Below are 15,555 nucleotides of genomic sequence, written 5' to 3' on the forward strand. Positions count from 1 at the left end.
TCGTGTGGTAGCAGGGAATACTACTTAGTCTTCTAACCAAGACTCCATTTTACTGTACATGTCTAAAACAAACACAGCCATTACTCCAGAGTTAGTTTTATACCCTTTTTCCACCCACTTAGATTAAATTTGAGACATCCTATTTTGGATAGAAGGAAGAAAGCATAAGGAACAGTAGAACAATAGTGGCCACCTTGACAAGCAGCTGCAACAGTACATCACCAAGCTAGCTGTTGCCAAGTTTTTATAACCTTCATAACAAGAATACACTTTTTAAAGGAAGAGATTAATTGAAAATATGAGACAATTTGGTAGATACGTATGTGGAACTGTTTCCACAGAGAGTAGTGCCTGACACAGGTGAAAAATATGAAAGTTATTGCAAATTGACAAGCTGGCCACTGACTGACTTGACGGCCTGAGGTAAAAGTCAGCTTCTCAGTAAGGTCTCCTTTTTGTCTCTCGCTGAGACAACAGGAGGCCACGAAGACCCTTAAAGGGAAAAAAAGGAAAGATAAGTGACATTCACATGTAAGAAGAGAGCTGGAACCACGAAAAAAGGAAGAGAGAGAATAAAAATTCAAGAACTGTACCAGTAAAATTCTCAGTTTTGGAAAAACAGTACTACATATGTCAAGATCAAAGAAAGGGATTCCTCAACGGACATAAGAAAATAGTCTAGACAAATGCTTTATCTCTATGGATAAACAGAAAAAGCTCTAGCACAGGCAAGATTTGAAAACAACCTAGACTGAAGACCAAGGGAGATACCTAAGCTGAAAGCAAAGCCTAGCTTGTAGGCCTGAATTAGACACAGATTGCCAAATCTGTCCATGGTGACTGGAAATGGAAAAGGCTGGGAAACAAAACTTCACATACCTTGTCTTATGATTTCAAATTGGTCTAAACCAATTAAAAGAACAACAAAACATATTGCAAGCAAACTATTAACCTGGAATACTCACTGATGATATCAGCATAAATCTCCATCTTGTTGTGTTGTTGAGCTAATGTGAAAGCTTCATTATTGCACTTGGACATGACCAGGAACTGGATGGCAGAACCATAGTCACCAAGCTGCAGAAAGAATCTAATCAGAATGAACAAATTAATACCTTAGTACTAATTAGCATAATGAATACACCATAGGTTTTAGGAATATATATTTTGTGTTATACAAATATGATGTATTTCTGATTTATTTTATATCTCGATTATTTTAAATAGGTTACTAAAATTAACTTAGTATAAATAATACAGCATGGCAACTTTTATTATTGTCCAAATTTATTACTTCAGGTTAATACATTTTTAATCAGAAAGTTAAAAAAAGAAAAAAAACCCTAGTACCTGCTTAGCTGTCCAAATTTTAGCAAACCCAAATCAATAAGCTGGAGTATATAGTCACTGGCCAAGTACCAATAACCAGAGTCTGATACGCTAGCAAGCCTCACAAACTTCCAATAGGTGTGGCCTCTTTCACCCTTTTTTTTTAACCCACGTAATATGAATGTTACCTGGCCACCATCTTTGCTCCATCAAGAGACTGTGTTTCTCTCACAATATTAACAGCCTTTTCAGGATTATTAAGGTGATCCAAATATAGTCGAATTACACTGTCCCATTGTTTTGCATGCTCATAAGCTATCACAGCTTCCTTGTACCTGCAAAATAATGGTTCCATGTAAGTTTTTCTAACTTTTAAGTAACTCTTTACAATATGGTGTGAAAGAAACAGAGTATTTTATTTCTGAGAGGTTACTCTGTGACACCTTCCTTTCAGTTTGCATATAATAGCCTTGTTCTGCATTTACTATGTTTTTTTGTCTCTATTTCATTTTCTCTTGGGAGAATGAAAGGCAGAGACAACAGAAAAATGTCTACCACAATACTATTGACCTACTCTGCCAGCATCCCTTTTGGTATATCTTAAAAGTGGTTCATCTGTTCCATCAGCAAACATCATCTGTTCCATCAACTCCATATGAAGTCACTTGGGAGTGAAAGAACAATAAAAAACAAACAGATGATAACTAGTTGTACAATTTTAAAAATGAGACTTCTTTTCTGTTTTGTAAACAAGATCAAGAAATTTTTTCTTTCTCACACTACGCAATTGATGCAAATAGTATTTTCTAGTCTCATCATCACAAACACTTAGCTTTGGTGTGTTTCATGTTATAAAGCATCATTGTTCTGAAGCACATTTACTTATAGGTAAGGACTAGTGGAAACTACATTCTGTGATTAAATATAACCTATTTGGGGCTCTCATTTCAGCCAATAATTTCACATTATTCAATATTTTGCAAGTGCAGCCATTAAGATGCTGCAATAATTTGGTTCTAGAATGAAACATTTTCTTTCATGATTACTCCCCCATTGAATGACTTTTAAAAATCACAGCTAAAGAGTCATTAGAAACAAACGCAACTTCAATACTCTGCTAAGAGGAATATTGCATTGGGTGCAGTACTTTAAAAACTTTAATGATTTCTGTTAAAAATATATTAATGCTTAGATAGGAAAACAATCAATTAGAAACACATCTTTGATACTAGTGGAAGGTCCTTAGATTATGTTTAAAATCTTTACACAACACCTTAAGTTTACATATTTCAGAATCCATTTTCACAAGGCTATTTTATGCAAAACAAAGTCTCTCTTTTAATTTATTTTACAAAAAGAATAATGTATAATAATAATAACAGTAACAACAACAACAACAACAATAATAATAACATGTTTTATAAAAAAAGATAGGCATTCAAACGCACCTGCCATCTGCTTCTTTGGCCTTTGCATACTGTAGGTGAATCTTTGGAGATGAAACGCAAGGAAGAAGTTCACCAACCTTTGCCCTAGAAATACAAGAAAATAGTTACTTAATAAATATATCTGGTTTCAAATTTTCTTCAGTAAAACAGGCATATTTATATCAACACCGAAAAGGAGGCTAAAAAAGAAGTAATTGAACATAATGTATAAGCTTTGAAGGCACTTTAATATTTTCAAAAAGCTGCACTTTATAAATATAAGAACTGGAAATTATAGACTGCTTCATGAACATACAGGCTTAAAGAAGGAAGTTTGAAAGCTTAAGTTTCAAACTTAAAGCTTAAGTTTGAAATGTACAAGCATAAGAAGTGCCAGACCAACAATTTTAACCTCCAGTATTCTCTAATTAATCTACAGAAGCAGCACAGTATTAAAACTGTAACCTGAAAGAATGTGCAAAAGGGTACAAAAGACCACCAGTACAGGTGCAGTTGTGATCACTCCGGTGACTGTGTGCTTAAGGCCACAGGTTGTACAGAGGACTCTAGGCAGTTAGAACCAGATTCTCTGAGCGACACCATCCATAACAGCAGAGTGTGGAAGAACACAGAACTATGTCAGTCCTTCCATAAATCTAGCTTCAGGAGTTGCACACAGTGACACGGTCTACAAGAGCCAGCAAACTAAGCAGTGGGCCTTTCAAGACAAAGATACGAGAGACTGAAGAGAGCCTGACCTTAAATCTCACCTCTCCGCCTAAAAGAGAGAGCACTACCCAAACTGAACCTCCTTCTGCTAGGGTAAACAAAGCTTGTACCTCTCACTGTCCAAATCAAGGCTACCATTATATACAAGCTATCCTACTTAATGAAGTGTTCTCTTTGTCTGTTCTGATGCCACTGGCACTCCTATGATGGAATAAAATTTTCCTTAGTAAATGAACATAATATTCCAACCAAATTTTTAGAGCACTCGTATGAAAGAGGAGGGGTCTTTCTGATCTCTGCTCCAAACAGTTCTTAATATTAGAAGTCCATAAAATGTAATTAGGCAAGAATTAAGCCCTTAAATCTCTCAGTAAATTGTACTTTTCCACTGCAAACTTGACAATAATCAAATTCACTTTAAAAAAATTAAAAATGTATTGAACATAATGCCAGCAATTTTGATTATTCATGATACAGACTCCACTTGAACCAGCAACTTAGAATCATTTCCAACTGTCTGAATATTCAGTCTCAGCTATGTATTTTATAGCTGAAGAAGTTTAATGAAATAAACAGTAACTACATGAATAAAATTACTAAATTCAGTGTGCGCATGCACACACACAAAGGACTTGAAACTGCAGGTAACATTAAACATAACAGAAAAAAAAAGAAAAAAGGAAGACTATCTCCCACTTACAGTAAGACTATATCTAAAACAACATAAGCTTCTGAGAGAACATTCTTCTTGTTTAAGCTTGGGGAAGGGAACAATAAAATCAATGAAACATAATCAATGAGACATTTGTGCTATTCAGAGAATCATTCCTTTCCAAAGAGCACCAATACAACACTTCCCTGAAATTGGTACTTACCAGTTTTTACACCGGATGTATACTGATGCTGCCTTGTCATAATATTGTCCCTTTTCATACAGCTGAGCAGCTTCTGAAAATTGCTACAATATTGGAAACCATTAAAATGTAATCTCTAAATTAAGATTACAAATAAATAAATAGCTTAATGAATTCACATATTCAGGCTTAGCTTTATTAACTCTTTTGAATACCTTCATACTCTCCAGAATAGCTCCACAGTCTCTTTTTAGTAACCTACTGGGATGTTTAATGGCCTGGTTTACCCCTCGACGGATATCTCCCATACGAATGGACATTTGAGCCACTCCAGCAAGGCAAGCTTCATCATGTTCCTGGTACCGGCAATCAAATGAAAAGCAATAACTATACATTATACATCAGAAATATCAGGTCACAAGAGCCACAGTAACCACGCACTGAAACAAATTAACAAAACATTACATGGACTTAGTTAAATCAATTTTTGTCTCAAAATTCTTGCCTAGCTGCGGTTGTCACTTATTTAGAAGAACTCAGCTTAATTTTCTTCTTAAGCTTTGTCTTTAATTTTTACATTTTACTTACAAGATGTGACCAGACCAAGCATACATGAGAAGAATGTTTTACAGATAACTTAGTACTACTCTCTTCTTTCCTCCAAAGCCAACAGTAGAGAAAAAGAGAAACTACAAGCAGGATTATTTCCTTTTTTTTTTTTTTGGAAGGTGGTAAGGCCACTGATATTTCATGAAGCCAAATGGCTTGAATTCAGAAAACATTGCTATTTCCCCTATTATGGTCCCCTATTATCATTTAAACTGCTTCGTAATAGACATTTTGCAAATATTAGGGGAAAGAATGCCAGAATAAGGGAGGATCTGCTGAAAATGATGTTTATTTTCTAACACAATCTTTGCTTGTCTTTATATAGATAATGATTCAGTAAAGAAGAACAGAAGGAATAATTAGGACTTTTGTTATAACAATGAAAATCCTAGCAGTATTTTCTCTGACATTTGCACATCTATTATGAAACTGCTCAAATTATAAAAGCCTAAGTCTCATTATGCCATGTTAATACAATGGCAATACTGCTTTATACCTAGAGAAAGCATAATTCTGTATATTAAAAATAAGACAAGTGCAAAGACTACTATCCCAAAAGCAACAGTCATATAGATTTAGAGCTGAATAAAAAAAAAAAAAAAAACTGAATTCAAATGAGCCTGAAACATGACAACTTAACCTGTAGTACGATAGTACAAACGCTACCATTACTAAAAAGGAATTACCTTATTGTTTCCAGTGATTCCCTTCTCATAATGTGCCAGAGCGTTAATATAATCACCCCTAAAAGAAAATTGGAAGTTATATGGAAGAATATTTTTAATAGGAAGAGATGGTTACCTTCCTACCACATAGATTATGCATGTATCTTGCATGTCTTGCTTTAGACATAACAATTCCATACAAGGATGTGAAGTATGCAAAAGATGGACAGTAACACAACATGTCATGTGTACTTTATCGACCTATTAGTCAAAGAGGCAGTCCATCTCTCAATTCCATTATACTGAGACCAATAAACCTCCCTTGAAAGACAGGAAAAGAACCTATCTGCACAGTACACCTCAAAAATCTCACCTCTACTTCCACATTTTTCTGGAAAATAAAAGAAACTAACCTTCTAAAATTATTTAGAATTTTCACAGCATAAAAACAAAGGCAATTTTTTTCCTTAAGTACATTCAGAACTCAAGTTACAGTTGGTTGCATTGCTTCAACTGCCTTTGTTCCTTTCTGTGATCAACAAGTGTCCTTTCTCAGTGCCAGGGGCACTGCTAGGGGGAAGGAGTTGTCTAAAAACTCTTATCTATTAATAGAGTTTTTCCTCTTGGTTTACACATTAAACAGACCAGGTTTCATCTGGGAAGAATTAGCTATAACATAGACTTTAAAATCATGGCAAATGGCTAATACCATCTCTCTTTCAGGGACTGTCAGCCTTGAGTTTTGGCACTCCTCTACCTAAAATACGTAAGAAAATGAAGGCTACTGGGTATTTAAGGAAAGACAGGCAAAAGGCAAGGCTTTTGTCCAATGTAAGAAGTGTTAAATGGCGTGAACTTTATTTTCCAAGCACTTGTCTGCAACGAAGTATTTATTTAGTAGAAGATATTATATAGTGGACCTACCAGTTGCAACATATGTCTCTAGCATGAAGTATTCCTTACAAAACTACTCTTCCTCATACTATAGCTGCAAGACCTCACAGAATCCTCTCTCAGCAATGCAGTCAGCTGAAGTATCTCAATTCTATGTTCTTCTAGTGAGCATGAGTATTGGTTTAATATTCTTATACAGCAGCTTTACAGGAGAACTTACGTGAATTCAAGCTGCATTGCATATTCCTTTGAGATGAAAGGGATTTGGTCTGGGGCCAAACGCTTAGCCAGCTGAAGTGCACTGTCCCAGTGTTGCAAGTCTTTTCGCATCTATTAACAAAGAACAGTAACATTTTCTGATGCAAGTATCAAATTCTGAATTCTAATACGAACTTTATATTATTCTAAATACAAATATAGAGCTAGTCTTCTAGAAAGATTCTGACAATTTTAAAGAGAGACTTTCATCCTAAAAGAATGTCTGTCAGTCACACAATGGCAAGACCAAAACCAAAAAAGGGCAGAATTATCAGAAGGTAAAATATTCCAACATTAAGGTGGATATGAAAACGGCAGAAAAAAATTTACACATCTTAAATGAATACCTCAAGTGCAGCAATAGGACAGGAGGATGCCAGATATAGATCCTGAGCCAGATTAAAATCACTAGTAAACATGGCAAGATGTCCTGCTAAAAGGTTGTGGTCTTCTATTCCCTGTAAAAAGACGTAATAGGTGCAAAAGTAGTCCAAAAGAAAAAAAAAAATACTGTTATAGGTAACAATCTAGTAAGCACATTAAAGCAAAATATCCTTGCATTTTACAGCCACGTGTATCAGATTCTACAAACCAGAAAAAGCCCTCCCTTTCTTATTGTTGCTCAAAGTCACTACAGCCAACACTGTCTAAGATCAGCAATTTGCAGAAGTATATTTTTAAGGTGCTATTTCACATCCACTTTTAGATGTATAATTGCAACTTGTAGTTTGGGTTTTTTTTTTTAAATAATAGCGGCCTTAAACATTTTCTTAAAAATAACAAAGGAAAAAAAAGCCTCCAAATGCCCAAGACATGAATATATTCTGCTGCTCTGAAGCAAATGCAGAAAGGAATGTTGTGCATTCCAGTAGAGATTGCAACCACTTCAAGACAAAACCAAGCAAGAGTTATGTGGTTTGGACACTTTCTCCTCTATACCTCCTCCCTTGAAAATAGTTCACCTTCTATTTAAAAATAAACAAAATCCCCACAAAAATAACAATTCAGCAATTCTTAAAGAAGAATTAAATCACCTTATTTCCTATTTAAAAGGGACTCTACATTTTTACCTTTATTTGCTCTAGTGACATCACCATCCCAGCATTACCAGAAGTCCGATAAACACGTATTGCAAAATCCACCTCCATATGATGTAAGCAAGCTTTGGCCAGCTCATTCCAACCAGACTGGTCATTCAGAAGTCTGCACACCTCCCATGCTTCAGAAAACCTATACAAGGTAAAACGCGTTTAAAACTAGTATTACTCATACCTAAAATTCCCTCTCAACACTTTTTTTCCTAATACTATGGTAGGGAAAACATAAAAAGCATTTATTTCTAAACCATGGGGAAAGAGTTGTGTCAGGAAGAAAGGAGAAATACAAATGCATAACTTAGAGTTCTCTTTCTACCACACTTTTTCAGGAAACGATCTTCTTTCCCTACTCTGGCATTCTTTCCATTATACTGATTTTGCATTGCTTCATTACAGTGGGAGGGGAGTATGGAAGAAGCACCTTCAGCCAGTTTTGGAAGAGCCACTGTCATAGAACCCCGAATCAGTCTTGAAAAAAATTACTTTAGCTTTTACTTGACAGTGGAAAAACAAATAAAGCATCACTGGGTCACTTATTTTGCTTGGTCTGCATAGACAGCTACATGGACTTATGGATCAATCTAATTTATCAATATTCAGCATGACATTTTTAAATCATCAGGATATGCTGTATTGAGCTATAAGCACAGAAGAGAACAATTTACACAATATAATTAAAACACAGATGTACCTTTTCAACATTAAAGTCTGAGAAAGCATTTGTGTCAGCTCATTAGGTCCAAAGTCTTTCAAATTCCCAAGGAAACTGTGAGTGCTTAGATAGATATTGTTTGTTTTTCCACTCTGAGTCTGACAAGTTAATTCTCCATTATACAACAACAAAGGTTTATGGGAAAAGGGGACTTCCGTGCCACCTGCCAAAATAATCTTTGATCCTAGATTCAAAGATCAGGAAGAAAAGAAGACATCATTTAAAAAATCCCTACGTGGTATAAAGTGTAGCAAGCAGTCACAGCTGAAATAATGTAGATTTCTAGGGCATTAATTCAAGGTTTCTAATTCTGGTAGTCACCATCTACTGTGCAGTGCATATTTTTCAGTAAAGTAAATATACATAACTTAAATCTTCTAAACTAGTAAGGTCATTTTCCAAACGTCTGTAGGTAAATTTCTTAATGTTTCTCTGTCACAAATACAGAAATTGCTGTGATTACAATTTTGGTTAACAGTGTAAGTGAATACAAGTTTTGTCACCCTGATCCTAAGATTTTCTCATGAACATTTCAAAATCCAATTGAAGTACAATATGTAAATTTCAGACAAAAGATTATAATAGCAAGAAGCAGCAACTAGTTTTCTATTCATCAGCTGCACTTCAAAACTTCTGTAGTACTATTTATTTTTATATGCAGTTCTGAAAATATTTAAGACAAATGAAGACTCAGAACATGTTTTACTTTATTAACTAAAATAGTGAATAAGTTTTTAAAAGCATTTACAGTACCTTGAATGGCATCCTTATGAAAAACATAAGTGTACACTTTATCATCATCAAAAGCAACAAAAACACCTTTATCCATTGGCCAGTTTTCCCATAGGATTCCTTTAATAGTTGGTGAGAAGTTTGGAATCTCATATAATCTATCATTTACCTACAAATAACGTAAAAGTAAAATTACTAGCAAGTGACTAAGGAGACAAACTAAATATTCATCCCAGTTATGATTAAAAATAAAAAAAGAATATAAATAGTGCAGAAATATGAAAATTATATTAAGAAAAAGTTTTCTTAAAAGTGGCGACTGAATAACAAAATAGTTTAATTCAGAAGGGAAGTAAATGGAGAAAATGCACATTATATGAATGTTATTTACTTTTCTTAGAAAAAAGGTATAGGGACAGGCAGTGAAACTGGCAGTGTTTGTTAATGGGCTAAAATATTTGTATTTGAATACACAAACACATACATTTCTGAAAATTACTGATCAGGAATTTAGTATAATGAAATTGTCCTGATCTAATATGACAGATTTTATTTCCTTACATTACCATAAAGTTATCTTCAAGCCTCCTTGGCAATTTCTTCTACCAGCATAAATGTTGGAGTGACAAAAGCTTCTTCATTCTCTATTAAAAACACTATATAGTTGAAGAGCCTGCTTGCAAATATAACTGTATGGGTATACCACACTAACTTACTGGACAATAGACAAAGCCATCACTTTTGTCATCTATGAAAGCCAATCTTGTTCCATTGGGATCTGGGAAAATTTTTCTCACACTGACAGGATGCCGATATTCATTCACATATTGCCAGTCTTCAATGTAGAAATAATGGATAACTCCAGTCTAATGAGAAATAACAGAAAAAGCTAATAATGACATCAGTAAGTGGCAAGTAGATAATTAACTTGGCTGTAGTTTCTCCCATCTTAGATTGCTAAGCATGAAGAGTGTTTAAAGAAAAATACTTCCAGGTGGTTTTTTGGCTTCCTTCTTCATTCACAGCTGGTTTTGGGCAGGATAGGAAAACTTGAGGCTTTTTGAGGGGTGGGGAAAGGATCTGGAGGTTTGACAGGTTTTTTGTTGTTTTGGTTGTTTATCTCACTCTGCTTTGTGGAGACAAGGTGTATTTACTGTACAGTTCTCTAAACAGGGGAAATGCCTGCCTTGTTGCTGAGAGAAGCTTAACTTTCAAAGCAAGCTGAAAAATTTGCCTCCAAGGAAGAACCACACATTCTTAGGAACACATGTACCTAATTCAGGAGAGAAAAGCAAACTGATTTGTGATTAATGCTGTATTTCAATCAGTGTTGCACAAAGAAGAACACTGAAAGTAAAAGGTGGCTTTTGAAGTCAATTGTAAAATTTGCACATATCAAATTGATCAGTTTCGAATTTAGTACTTTAAATTTACCAGTACCAGTTTAGGTACTGAGGAGCTGGGAAAGGCCTCAACTGCTGCAAAACCACTCAAGTTAATAAACCAGTAATAACACCGGAGACAGTGATTCTGCCTTTCCTGTGGAAGGTCAATACATCAGTCTGCATCACAAAGAGCACAATACTACAATGCCAAATGTGCCCTGTATTCCCAGTGCCAGAAAACAGTAAAATAAACTCCCCCTCATGCATAGGGAAATCTCTGGAAAAAATCCATAAGCATGTTCACATCCTTCTTCAGTGCCCTCCTAATTCCCATCTTTGTTGAAACACCTAAAAAAAATTCTCTGCATCTCATATAAATGCAACAGTAAAGGAAGTTGGATGCAATTTTGACTGTATTTGCATAAAATCCTTGCATAGAAAATAATCCACTGTAAACTTCTCAGAAGCACAATTTTTTTGCTAAAAGTATGATTAATAATCCAGATAGAAACATATTCCATCTAAAAAATCTTTAAAAACAGAAGTAATACTCACATCTGTACCATATATGAGGAAGTCATTAGTTAAAGCATGGCACAAAATTCGGTATTTATCATCATCTGCTGGGAAGAGTCGAGTTTCTCGTTCTTCCTGAGCATCCAAACCTTCACTTTCTATCTAAATATAAAGAATAGAATGAACTGAAAAACTCCACTGTTAACAATGAGGTATCATAGTTTTGCCTGTATCAAACTGTAAGGAAATGAGATGAAAACAAACTTGCAGGCGCATCCCTTAAAAACCCAGCATCTGCTTCTGTCAAATTCCCACAGAAACTTCTAAACTAAAACTTGTTAAATAGTTCACACGAAAACACTTTTTCTTCACCTGTTCTAAACTAGGTTGTGTTTCTAAAGCCTACAGGAACTCAGCTTTATGTTTTAATTAGCCAGCAAAAAATTTCTAAAAGATTTTTAGTTTTTATCTCCATTAACTGAAGATCACTCAATTTTCTCTCATTTTTAAAATTACATTAACTTGTTCAGCTCAGATCAACTCATTAGTTCAGCACTCCAAACTGCCAGAGCTCTTACCATATGCAACTGGACTTTACCCTCAAAGAGAGCAGTGGCATAATCAGAATTAAGGTGCATACTTGCTACTGTCCCGAGGTACTCCACATCTTTAAGCTTTTTTACATCTAAAGAATTCAAACAGAAAAGAAAAGGTAAAAATATTTTTATTTTTGTATAGGTCTTCACTTATCACCATCTAAATTTGCAGCTGAGTAACCAGATGTGAAAAACTCACAACTAAGCAGAGAGGGGACAAGTCACATGTACAGAGACTTTCTTCTTAGCAGAGAACTGATTAGAAAGTACAAGAGAAACTGTTTTTCTATGCAACTCTGACTAGTGTTCTTACAGTTTTGATTAATTTATTATTAGTCAAAAAAGGTGATGCTTAGAGAGACATGAAAGCTTTAAATCCACTGTCTAAAATTTGGACATAGCATAACCAGTTTTTACCTTACCCCATGCAAACAACATGAACATCTACCAAACTGAGAATTTAAACCCTCTGATCATATAGTCCCTAGGTACTTTGCCAAACTTAGTATTTAAAGACACGGTCAAATAACGTCTCAAAAGCCTAAAAGCCCTTCACTGGTTAACAACATGATCTGAAAAAAAACCAAAAAAGAAACGTTCTACATTTCATTACCAATATCTTGAACGTGAAGTTTTACTTCTATTATTTACAATGCTTTGTCATAACTGCTTCAGTTTGTGAAGATCATTATCTGGTCTTAACAGGACCATACGGCAATTCAAGTTGTTATTGTACAATGTGGAATGTCCAGAACTGCTAAACACAATACCGAATTAATAAAATAAGACACAATGATGCAGTAGTTTTAAGAGAACTAAATTTATGCTTACTATTCTCTCCAAGTGCATAAAACCAAGCCCGATTGTTCATTCCTACAGCCAAATGATAAACACCAATAGCAACAAAACTGGGCTCTACTTCAACAGAGACTGTGACTGGTAGCTCCTGTAAGAAAACAAAACAAAATAAAACAAAACCATTTTCACCCACTACTAATACTTACTTTAGTTATATCTAAATGAAGTTTAAAAGGAAGAGGTTATCATACTCTCTCCACATGATTGGCTATAGTAACTTCAAGAAGAGAAGTGAGGTATGCAATCCGCGTACTGCAAGCATGTCCAAGGATTGGAAGCTTTGTCAAGAAAACATGGAGGGATCCTCTTCGTGTAGATACTGCCAACAACTGTCCATCATCTGTCCAAGCCAGCTGATCTACACCTAAAACATTCACAAGTTTTTGCAAAAAAAAAAATATAATCCTTTCTTTAACTACTGAAACCAAGAAACAATTATTTTGCTTTAAAATGTGAAAATGGTAGGAATTCATACCTAGGAATATATGTACTAATGTACTCAAACATAACCAATTAATATAATTCAAGATTAACCAGCATCACTCAAACCAAACCCATAATTTACGAATTTAGCATTTTCCTAAGAGTGAAGACTTGATAATAACTAAAGTATTTACAGACACTACAAGAGAAGATAATGGTGGTAACTCATTACCCAAGAACATAGTCTTGTAACAATGTTCTGGAAGCCACAGGCACAAATCCTATATATCAGGATGAGAAAAGATTAAGTATCGTATGTCAGTACAAGAGACGCTGAAAAGCACAAAAAAACCCACCAGAAAAAACATGGGAAAAAGCAGAAACCAGTTAAGTATATTATTTTAGTAATCTGAATATACTGTATTACAGATTCAAAACCCCAAAACACTAACTGATTGAATATTCTGAGAGCCGTACTTCTCTATACTTTGAACAGACAAAATAAAATATGTTCCCATTTTGCTATGGGTCCCCTAATAAATACAAGTTGGGAAAGAAGGAATTTGTGATAAATTCTACATTCACACAGTTTTTCCAACAACAGTACTTTCACTCATGTAAACGGAGTCACCATCAAAATTCTGTTTTACTTAATTTGTAAAAATTTCTATCCTCACGGAGACTGTTGACGTACCTTTGTTTTCATCATCCAAGTTTATTATGGCATACATTTCTCTCAGGTCTGACAGATCATGGATTTTAATGCTAAAACAAAAATAAACAGTCATTCTCACTAATATAAATCTCAGTCATCATAAACTGGAAAAACCCAACCAAATCAAGACAGCCTAATGGAAAAAAAATAGACTGCAAATGCAAAACGCCTTCCGTTTCCTAAAGAGCAACACACACTCATTGTTATCCATCACTCTAAATGGTATATCACTATCACTGTACAAAAAGATTTGCTCAGAGAACGGAAATTTGAGGAAAAGGCACAAATCCAATTTGAAAGAACTCAGAGGTGGGAAAAACACACTATTATTCCCTTTTGACCTGGTACAATACAGATTAGGTTAAAAACACATTCCTGATGTACAAACACCGCTTGAATGCACAGATGCAAAAAACTAGCTTTCAATCCTGCTTCACATAAAAAGGGACAGAGAGTTTACTTATGCTGTCATGTTACTCAATATATGCTAAAGAACTCCTTCAAGAAATAATACTTATTGTACAATAGCTGAAGTGCTTGAAGTTGCACCATGTTTTGCTCATACTTATACCACTCTTGATGTGCAAGTGTCATAAATCAGCAGTCTGTTAAGGTCATACACAGAACTGAGGACAGACAGAACGGTCTGACTCCTACCATCACTCAGCTCCTTTTTCAATGAAGAATTCAGATATCACAGAATCAGGGAGTAGCAGACAAGGAGCTAAAGGTGATATTCTATCATATGCACAACATATTTTGGAAAAACTCCGGTCTCTTTAACTATATGTTTCCTTAATTGCTTGCACATTTATAATTTTGTCTAGATTGCAGGTAAGACCAAACACCAGGGAGGAGGATATCAGGCTATCAGCATACTCGGTACAGCTTTAAATGAATTGTTCAATAAATCATAGTAAAGAAATCTGGACATTTTTGTAGCTGAGTAACATAGAAAAAGAAAGAATCAAAAGGAATAATCTATATTAAAGTTTAATTAATTTTTTTTTGTTTACAATTAACTACAATAAAGTTAATTACAATTGCAGATATTTTGGTAAAAATTAGCTTCTCCAAACTTTAGGTAGAGAGGCAGTTCCACAGAACAATTAACCTCACTTTCTCTGCACTGACTTCTTAGGGAGCCTTGAAGCCTTAGGGAGCCTAGCTTTGATGCCTAACAGCTACAGTTATGTGAGATGAATTCCATTCTTTATGTATAAAACTACCACTTACCAATTGTCTCCACATGATGCAGCTTTGTTTAATGACTGTGATATAGCAATGCTGCTTAGATTATCCTTATGATTATGAGCTTGAAAGATTTCTTGACCTATCTCACGAATGTGTGTAGAAATGACTACAAAACACCCTCGTGAGAAACCAATCATAATGTAGCCATCACCATACCTGTTACAAAAAAACAACAATTAAGAAAAGAGATCTATTTATGCAATATGCAAAATGCATTTTCTTTCAGACTACTGGGGTAATTGTCAATGCCTCCCTTTAATAGGAAAAATAATCAAATTATGGGAATTTACATATATAATGTAGAACAATATAGTATAAAATAGATTAAGTGAAAAACAACCAAAGATTCTTAAAGAATAAAACCATGTTTGTGCCCAGAGTTCATTTATAAGTCATCTTTATTCTCTCTTCTACATCCTGTAATGCCACTTTACTTTCAGCAAGCTGCATACATGGCAGTCAGTGATGCCAGGAGAAAGACCTCTGGTATCTTTATTGGAAT

The 15,555-nt window shown here is 34.8% G+C and overlaps 1 protein-coding gene across 2 annotated transcripts in view; it reads right to left on the reverse strand.

Annotated features, from left to right (window-relative positions):
- The window catches only part of WDR19 (WD repeat domain 19), a 48,670-nt gene that overhangs the window by 19,507 nt on the left and 13,608 nt on the right, over positions 1-15,555 (reverse strand). For both annotated transcript variants that reach the window (XM_052780218.1, XM_052780219.1), the window contains 18 exons: positions 15,036-15,209; positions 13,779-13,849; positions 12,853-13,025; positions 12,635-12,749; positions 11,786-11,892; positions 11,247-11,369; positions 10,023-10,172; positions 9,328-9,475; positions 8,554-8,758; positions 7,836-7,995; positions 7,113-7,223; positions 6,728-6,837; positions 5,635-5,692; positions 4,555-4,701; positions 4,361-4,443; positions 2,778-2,861; positions 1,518-1,664; positions 966-1,090 (listed from right to left, as the gene is read on the reverse strand). In XM_052780218.1, the coding sequence (XP_052636178.1) occupies positions 966-1,090; positions 1,518-1,664; positions 2,778-2,861; positions 4,361-4,443; positions 4,555-4,701; positions 5,635-5,692; positions 6,728-6,837; positions 7,113-7,223; positions 7,836-7,995; positions 8,554-8,758; positions 9,328-9,475; positions 10,023-10,172; positions 11,247-11,369; positions 11,786-11,892; positions 12,635-12,749; positions 12,853-13,025; positions 13,779-13,849; positions 15,036-15,209 (2,291 nt within the window). The remainder of the gene's footprint in view (positions 1-965; positions 1,091-1,517; positions 1,665-2,777; positions 2,862-4,360; positions 4,444-4,554; positions 4,702-5,634; positions 5,693-6,727; positions 6,838-7,112; positions 7,224-7,835; positions 7,996-8,553; positions 8,759-9,327; positions 9,476-10,022; positions 10,173-11,246; positions 11,370-11,785; positions 11,893-12,634; positions 12,750-12,852; positions 13,026-13,778; positions 13,850-15,035; positions 15,210-15,555) is intronic.

This window comes from Harpia harpyja, chromosome 2, assembly GCF_026419915.1.
Source record: "Harpia harpyja isolate bHarHar1 chromosome 2, bHarHar1 primary haplotype, whole genome shotgun sequence".
In the NCBI taxonomy this organism is placed as follows: domain Eukaryota; kingdom Metazoa; phylum Chordata; class Aves; order Accipitriformes; family Accipitridae; genus Harpia; species Harpia harpyja.